The sequence below is a fragment of the Sorex araneus genome, chromosome 2, assembly GCF_027595985.1.
Source record: "Sorex araneus isolate mSorAra2 chromosome 2, mSorAra2.pri, whole genome shotgun sequence".
NCBI lineage: Eukaryota > Metazoa > Chordata > Mammalia > Eulipotyphla > Soricidae > Sorex > Sorex araneus.
Genome location: NC_073303.1, coordinates 213,477,702 through 213,486,933, shown reverse-complemented (window position 1 = coordinate 213,486,933; position 9,232 = coordinate 213,477,702). Strand labels below are relative to the sequence as shown.

The 9,232-nt window shown below is 47.7% G+C and overlaps 1 protein-coding gene across 3 annotated transcripts in view; it reads left to right on the top strand.

Moving 5' to 3' along the window:
- Positions 1-1,487: 1,487 nt before the first annotated feature.
- The window catches only part of USP15 (ubiquitin specific peptidase 15), a 120,183-nt gene continuing 112,438 nt past the window's right edge, over positions 1,488-9,232 (top strand). For all 3 annotated transcript variants that reach the window (XR_008628520.1, XM_055126500.1, XM_055126503.1), the window contains exon 1: positions 1,488-1,615. Coding sequence is in view for 2 of the 3 variants with exons in the window: in XM_055126500.1 (XP_054982475.1) it covers positions 1,527-1,615 (89 nt within the window). In the remaining variant the exon portion in view is untranslated. The remainder of the gene's footprint in view (positions 1,616-9,232) is intronic.

The following is a 9,232-nucleotide window of genomic DNA, read 5'->3' as shown; positions in this document are numbered from 1 at the left end:
CATGCAAAGCAGGTACCCTACCTGTTGTAATCTCTCCAGCCCCAGGCAGGCATTCTTATCCATCTTTTAGACATTTCACATCATTTGTATTATATTAGTGAAATCTCTGGGTGTCTGCAGATTTGGAGGTGCTTTGAAAGTTTTGACACAATTTCTTAATTAGGTGGTTGTGATATTGTTAGCCAGCACTGTGGAGGCCACCAAGTGTGTTCGTCCCAGAAATTATAAAAGACAAAAAGACTCCAGGGACCAGCGCCATAGTAGAGTGGGTAGGGCGTTTGCCTGACTAGTGGCTGACCTGGGGTCAATCCAGGCATCCCTGATGGTCCCCCAAGTGTGCCAGGAGCGATTCCAGAGTGCAGAGTCAGGAGTAACATCTGAGCAACGCCAGGTGTAGCTCAAGAACCAAAAAAAAAAAAAGACTCCATCCCTGTTTGTTATTTCAGTTGAGGCTTTCATTGAGAGGTAGTGAGTCTGTCGAAGTGGTGAGATAGCACGTGGGGTTTGTAACCTCGTTTATAAACTTGTCTCTCCACTGAAATGGGTAACCTTAGCCTTTGGTTTTGGAGATACTCGATGATTCGTCCCGTGGGTACCCTGCTGCCTTCAGAAAATAGCTGGCAAAAAAAAAAAAAAAAAGCCGCCCTTAGCTTCTCTATTCAGGTGTACACAGCACGGGAAGATGCGGCTAGGAGTATTGGACTTCATGACATTGAGCAAAACAGGACTTGCACGTTTTTTCCTTCCTCTTTAGTGCGTGGCATAATTCGATACCTATTTCACAGCCCTATTCGCTGAAGAACTGGAACACACATATATATATTTGTCTATATATATAGGTATATATATAATTTTTAATTTTTTTTTTACTGCAGTTTAGCTGGCTGGGTGTGCCTGGGAGGCGTCACAAAGAGCCTCTAGACGGTCTCCACCTCCATCCAGGAACAGAAGCCAGGGAAGGGGCCCGGGAAGGACCGAGCAAAGCGTCTGGGTGCAAGGAGCGTTCTTTGTTTGGGCCAGCACTCCCCGAGTTTGGGTTCTGCGTCTGGCCACCCCCAGATCAGATCAGCTCCGGGCAGCTGCGAAGCCTCCTCCTTCCAGCGCGCAGCCGGGCCCACCCCACCCACCCGCGCGCGCCCGCGCGTGAATGCGCAAATAAGGGTTTCCAGGCACCGGTGGGAAAGGGGGCGGGGCCGGGCGCCGGGCCGGGGCACCGCGCGCCAGCCCGGGAGGACGGCAGCCCCACGGGGGGGCGCGACCCCCGGGCGGCCCCGGGCCCGCGGCCGCCGCCACGGGAGGCGGCACGCGGGGGGACCTCCGCCGGGGCGACCGGCCGCGCCCGTCGCCCTCCGCCCGCCCCGGGGGCCGCGTCCGGGCCCGAGGCGCGGCTTCCCTCCCCCCCGCGCTACCGCGTCTCTTGGTTTCTTCCGGCCCGCCGGGGGGGCGGGGCTTGCGGGACGCCATTCCCAGCATGCTCCGGGGCGTGCCGCCGCCGCCGCCGCCGCCGCCGCCGCTAGTGGGGGAAGATGGCGGAAGGCGGAGCGGTGGATCTGGACATCCAGCGTTCTGACATCGCGACGCTGCTCAAAATCTCGCTCCGGAAGGGGGACACCTGGTGAGGGGCCGGGGTCGCGGCGGCGGCGGCGGCGGCGGGGGGCGGGGGGCGGGCGGGAGGAGGGCGGGCGGGAGCAGCGGGCCGGTGACAGGTGCGGGCAGGTTCGGGGGCCGCCGCGCCGGGCGGGAGGGTCCGGGCCGCGGTGCCGGGGCCCAGCTGGGGGGGCCGCGCGGGCCGGGCCGGGGGTCGCGGCGGCGCGGCGGCTGCTCCCCCTGCCCGCCGCCCTCCCGTCGTGCCGCTCCCACCTCGGGCCTTCCCGGAGGCGGCGGCGGCGGCGGAGGAGGAGGAGGAGGAGGAGGAGAGGACGGCGGCTGAGGCGTGGAGCGGCGCCGTTTGTTTTGACAGGTCGGCCTCCCGCCCCCCCTTTAAACCCCCCCGGGGCTTCCCCGGGGCGCCCCCCGCCCGCCCCGCCGGGCGGCCGAGCCCCCCCCCAGGACCCTGCGGGCCGCGCGGCTGCCCCCGGCAGGCCGGCCGCGGGCTTGGGGCGGCGGGTGCGCGCGGGGGGCCCCCCACGCGGGCGCCGGGGAAGCACGCCCCCCTCCCCGCCCCCCGTTTTCCAGTTTCCTAGTCCGAAGGATGTGGAGGCGGGGCGGGGGGGGGAGAAGAAAAAATTTTTTTTTTTTTTAAAAAAGAGGCGACTGGGGCTGCTGTGCCTTGGCACCACGTGGTCCCCGAGCTTCGGGGTGGGGTGGGGTGGGGTGGGGTGCGGTGGGAGGGGGAGGCCGGGTAGCCGTGCAGCCCTCCCCGCCCGTGTCAAGGGGACCCGGGGCCTGCAGAAAGTAGATAAGCCCCCCCCACGCCCACCCAGCCTCCCGCCCACCCGCCCGCGCCGCTGCTCCAGGCGCCGGCTGATAGCCCGGGCCCGGGAACACGCTTGGGGGACGCCGCGGGCCGCCCGCGAGGGCTTCCGACCTCGGGCGGCGAGAGCCTGGTAGTGGCGAGCGGGCGGGAAGTATGCAGCCGTGTTCCTGCAAAAGGGAGCAAGAGAGGGAGCTGCTTGTTGGGAAGAAGATGGTGTCTTTGATGGATGGATGGATTTTTTAAAAAAATTATAAAAATGACTTGTGGCTGGCTGGGGTCAACCGTTCCTACTGGTCTGTCAATTACAGATTGATCCCCCCCCCCCTCAAACCCCCTTTGCATCATCCCGTGCCCATTTCCCAGAGTACGGCTTGGAGAGTTGACAGATTTTTTAGACCTGGTCGCTGTAGCACCCCTTCCTTGGCCCGAGGGCTTGGAGGAAAGTTAATTTGTATCTTTATGGCTCGGCAGTTTCCGCTGTGGAGTGGGAGGGAGTTGCGTGATAGGAGGCTCATAATCGCATGAAATAAACGGAAAAATTAAAAAATATATAGTGCGGTGACATGGTTTGGGCTTCTCGCCGTTTTAGTTCTGATAAAAAATGCTGTGGTAGTCGGATCAATTTCAGTGCCATTTCATGGCAGGCTTTGGAATTTGAATTTAAGTACTTTGATCCAAGTCTTGGCACCCTTTCCTTATTTTGTTCTTGCTGCATATTCTGTTTATACGATAACAGTTCCTAAGTTTGTAAACATTTACTTGTTGTGTTGAAAATCAAACCTTAGGATGATTTAATAAAATAATTGTTCACATCAGTGTTTCTAGGATGATCATTACTCAGGGGAAATCGAACATTTCCCAGGACAGACAGCAAGGTTTATCTTGCTCTGGGGATGGTTAAAAGATGGAATAAATCCTTGCTTATTCCTGTTCTTTGTTAAACATTGTGTGAAAATTCTTGATACACTGAGTCTGTTATTGCCCTTAAGAACTCCTTAAGTAGAATATGTGTTTTCACTATGGCAGTATCTTCTATTTAATGTCATGGTTGTGGAATATTAAGTTGGTATAATGGTGTTGACACTATAGATAGGAGCAAAATACGTACTGCACTAAACTTTCAAATTTTCGAATAAAATATTTATGCTTTTTGACATAGTTACTGCAAATTACTTGAAAGATTTTAAAGAACACAGGAAGCCCAGACATTTGAGTTACTTGTTTTCACTTTCAGGAAAAGGAAAATGAAACTCTTAACATTTAGCAACAGCAGAATGCAAGTTTTTATCCTCACATCAGTTTTTCCCTCTTAAAGGGAAAAAATAGAGGAGCGAGATTGCCATAAGATACTGGAAGTTAGAGAAATAGGTTTGGTTGTTGTGTAAACCACTTTACTTTACTTTTATCACCTGATACTATCAGAAAAGGAAATAGCATAGAGCAAGAGTTTGATTCTGTGTTTGGAGGAAGATAATTTCATTAAGTACAAGTTTGATAACATTCAGATTTAATATTTTTTTGAATTCAGTCAAAAGATGATTTTTCTTCTTAAGGTCTTTTTGGCTTAGTCATGAGTATTTGGGCCATTCCTCAGTTATTTTATAATTACAGTATTACTTCGAAATTGGAGATTGGGGCAGGCCTGGGGGCATTACTGGGAATTGAGGCCAGTGGTGGTGGGATTAGTGTTGGAATATTGAGTGCCTACAACAAATGCATCATGAACAACTTTGTAAACCACAGTGTTTAAATAAAGGGGAGAAAAATGGCAATTTTCCCTAGGTTTGTTTTTTGAAAGTGTAATACTGACTTAGTTTAGTTAAATGCATTGAATTGAATAAATGTTATTAATTCGGATGGTGAGAACTTTGAGTTGATAAGGACCCGGTCATCATAATCTGTTAACTGCTACCTCAATAAGTAAAGATACATTTAATTCTGCACAAGTACTAGAATTTATGCTTATTTGTAGTCAGTGATATTTATATGCAAATTGATTTCCTAGAAATAAAAATGTTCCGTCTGAGGAGAAAAAATTTATGACTAGACTGTATAGTGACAGTAAAAGTTGATGTAGGAGTTTGTATTATACTTTGTTTGAAGGTGAAGGATAAAAGTACTTCTATCTGCATTAGAATAAGTAAAATATCTTCATGTTTCTTGTGACTTTGTAGTTGACTCCAAGGAGAGATTCAGAAAACCCTAAGACTCCTATACTATAGGAGCTATAGAAAAGGGAGAAGGGAAATAAAATAATTTAGGAAGAACAAAAGATAATTATTTAGATCCGTGATGGTTTCTCCTGATGAGACAAAAGGATTTGTTTTAAAAACCTTTCATGTAATTCAGAGATGATAAAAACCTCTCTAAGAGATGATAGTTAAATGAATTACAGAAAATAGGTGTTGATTACAGAATGATCTCTTCCAGGATTTCTTTTAAAATAGATCTATTATGAGTAAATAGGTAACTACAAATGATCAGAAAGAATCACTGCTGCTTCCCCACCCCCATTTTTAATCCATTGACCTTTCGCTTTCACTAATTTAAGTGTGCATATATGTTCAGTGGTGTACAGTGGTCATAGCTAAATAAGAAATTAAATTTTGTGTATTTTGTTTGATTTCTATTGAAATTGTTACGCATTATGCTAATTGTTGATTTATGGTAACTTCAGAGAAAAACTTGGATTTCTATTTACAGTCAATTAAAATATATGTGACATTTTGAGGAAATTGACAAGGAATTGAGCTTCTCAATGACCATGGTTATTTTAGGAGTGATTCTCAAAGAAAGGGGGAAAATCACTCTACGCTCATAAAGAATATATTCAGTGATTCTTGAGTACAGAGCCAGGAGTAACCCCTGAGCAGCCCTGGGCACCCTCCCTCCCCCCAAAAATCAATATTTGGTTAACTATAGAGAGAACAAACGACTTTTTTATTCAAAAGGAAAAAAGAAACAGAAGTCATTTGTTAAGGTTTCAAATTGTTTATCAGTAATTACCCGTTTTGTTTGTTTGTGTGGGGTCATACCCAGGGGTGCCAGTGCTGACTCCTTGCTCCGGGCCCCGGGATCTCTCCTGGCAGGACCTGACCGTAGGGAGTGCCAGGAACTGAACCCAGTTGGCCACTTGCGAGGCAAACACTACCCAGTCCCTACCCAGTCCCGGGAATTTATTTTCATTTATTTATTTATTTTTTAAATCTAATCACCATGAGATACACAGCTACAAAGTTGGTCATGATTGGGTTTTTGTCGTAGAATGTTCCAACACCTGTCTCTTCACCCGTGTACATTTCCCACCACCAATGTCCCCAGCTTTCCTCTGTCCATTCTCTCTCTGTATCTCTCTCTCCTCCTCTCTCTCTCTTCTCTCCCCCTCTCCCCTTTTCCTGCCCTTCCCTCCCCCTCCCTCCCTCCCTCCCTCCCTCCCAGTTGTGCATTACTGTTTGCAATACAGGACTCCAGTTAATTCAGTCCTTTTATTAGAGACCTTAATCCCACCTCCTGGATACTTTTACAGAAATAATACATCAAGAAGATATAAAATATCCTATAAGAGCTTGTTGAATTTTTTTTTTCCATATTTCAGCATTTTGGGAAGGAGGAGGGCACCAGATTGTGCTCAGGGACTATTTCTAGCTCTGTGCTCAGGAAGGACTCTATGGTGTCAGGGATAGAATCACAGCAACCGCACGCAAGGCAACAGCCTTATCTCCTGTGCTATCTCCAATTCTTATTTTTAAAGTATTGACTTACAATAAGCTTCAAATGCATTGAACTCTTGTGGGATTATGAATTTATAGAAGCAGCCCGTTCCAGAAAACGCAGGTATAAACATGTTACTTACATTTCATACTTAATGATTTTTCTCAAAAGAAACAGACTTAACGGTGGGTTTTCAAAGGCAAGAGTGTTCGAGGTGGCCCGAGAGATACCACAGCTGGTAGGGTGCTGGCCTTGCACACGGCCGACCCAGGTTCAGGCCCCGGCGTAAATCCCCTAAGCCTGCCAGGAGTGCCCCACAGACAGATGTGGCCCCCAAACAGACACCTTTGAAACGGCACCAGTGGCAGGTGGAGCTGAGCAGGCAGCTCCGAGGGCTGGATCAGATGCCGGGGGGTCAACTCTGCTCCCAGCACTGCGGGCCCCTGGCACACAGTCGGGATGGGCCTGAGTGGGCCTCGGCACTGCTGGGCCAGGCAGCATAGTGCAGCTGCCCATGCTGCACGGCACCACTGGGCACCTGGGCTGCGTAGGCACTACTTCGAGGTCTCTCCTCCCACCCCCAAAGGACAGATGACAGCATAGGCATAGTCATAGAATCTTATTCTTCCTGGAGAATGATGGCTTGAGTAGCACGGCTGCCAGTAGAGCAGTCCATTGTACCGTCTTAATCACTGGATGTATTCTTGATGAGTTTAGAGTGGTTTTTCTTTTCCTTTCCTGGAGAATCCTCCTTAAGTAACTACGGTTATTGAGAAGCTCAAGTGACAGTTCAGTGGTTAGACCTGTGTTTTAGCATATAGCCTACCTGGTTTGATTCCTGGCACCCCAAACGCTGCCAGGAGTGTCTCTGAACAACAGACATAAGTAAAACCTGACCACCACCGGCTGTGACCAAAAATAATAAATAACGGTGGTTATTGAAAGAAGTAATTTCAGATCATCAGATTTTGGATGGTTGATATGGGGAAGGTGAAAAATCATTCCTTCAATAGTAAAAGTATTTACACATCTAATTTGAATACAAACAAGAATCAGAGTCTACATATTTTTCCTTAGTGTACAGACGAGAATTCTAAACTCTGAGAGGTCAGTTAATTAGCATGTGTTTCACAGGTGATAATGATACCACTGGTAAACATTATATTTTAAGTGGCTTTCAAAATAAATGCCTACTTACTCATTTTACACTCTTGATGACTTCAGGACTGGTTCAGATATCTGGTTTATCATTTAAAAGTAGTAGATACTCTCAATACTCCCTTAGTATTAATACTTGAATGCTGTCATTACACAACTGTAATCAAAATAGTATCTTATTAAGCCATGGGAATTTCTCTTCATGGTCTGCCCATAGAAAATTTAATTAATTAAAATTTATTTTCATATATTGACTCACGGTGAGGGACACAGTTACAAAGTTATTCATGATTTAGTTTCAGTCATACAATGTTCCAACACCATCCCTTCATCAGTGCACATTTCCCACCCGTCACCCACCCCAGCCTGCCTCTATGGCAGACACGTTTCCTCCCTCCCTCCCTCCCTCCCTCTCCTGCCCGCCCCTTTGAGCATTATGGTTTGCAGTGCAGTATTGACAGGTCATTATGCATATCCCTCTATCTCCTTTCAGCACTTAGTCCTTCTCCAGAGTGATCTTTTCCAGCTGTCATTGTCACAGTGATCCCTTCTCTGTCTTAACTGCCCTCCTCCCTCCCCCACTTGGTGGCAAATAGAAAATTGTAACATTTGTTTTTTTTTCCTTCACTAGGAAATACCACTTGTATCTTTAGTTTTCATTTCTTTATTTTTCATAAGTTACTTTTTATATCTTATGTTTATTCCCTTCATTTCTCAGACTCCTCTTTTAATTTCTTAATTCAGGGAATATATTTTCTTTCCAGTTTACACAGAAGTCACCATTAAAGAAGCCAGCAAAAGAGTGGTAGCAGGTTTTGTTTTTTGTTGTTGTTGTTACAGATTAAAGTAACATATTTGAGGGAACAGTCATGAATGGCTCCTCAAGAAGTCATATCAGCAATAGAAAACAAATTATCTAATGATGCCTTTTCGGCAGGTCTAAATGTTGGGGAAAATTTCAAATAATAATGGTGGATCTTTTGTCAAAATATGAATGTGATCAAAGTGGAGAGAGAGTAAGTTAAAATCATCTGCCACATAGGCAGGGGGAGTTTTATACTGGGGTTCTTGGAGGGGGAGGGTGTGCACTGGTGAGGGATGGGTGTTTGATCATTGTGTGACTGAGACTTAGACGGGAAAGCTTTATAACTGTTCTCACGGTGATTCAATTTTTTAAAAAAAGGAGAAGTCAGTTCACAAAAATGATCTCTGTGACTTGTGGGATATAAGGAATCAGAAACTCAGAGGCACAGAGGAAATAGAAACTGGTTCCTGGGGCCGGAGCGATAGCACAGCGGGTAGGGCGTTTGCCTTGCACGCGGCCGACCCGGGTTCGATCCCCAGCATCCCATATGGTCCCCCAAGCACCGCCAGGAGTAGTTCCTGAGTGCAAAGCCAGGAGTAACCCCTGAGCATCGCTGGGTGTGACCCAAAAAGCAAAAAGAAAAAAGAAACTGGTTCCTTTCCGCTCAGAAGCTAACCATGGGCGCGGGGACGCTGGGAGATGGACACTGGTGGAGGGTGTGATACTGTATTAAACCATACCAACAGATACCACATTGCTTAAAATAAAATGTACAAAAAGCTAAATTCAGATAAGACCAGAAACCCCTCTTGTCTACCATTAACCTACAGGCAGAATCTTCTTTAATTTTTCTTTTTTTGTGGGGGACACCCTGTGATGTACAGGGGTTACTCCTGGCCCTGCACTCAGGAATTACTCGTGGTGGTGCTCAGGGGACCATATGGGATGCTGGGAATTGAACCTGGGTCAGCCGCATGCAAGGCCAACGCCCTACCCGCTGTGCTCTCGCTCCATTCCCTTGCAGGCGGACTCTTAACTGAAGAAAGGGCAGTGACTTTCTTCTCCACGAGGAGAGTGCAAAGTGTTCCCGTGCCTGCTTCTTCCTTCCTAGCCTTGAGAGGACCCAGATATATGTAGTACAT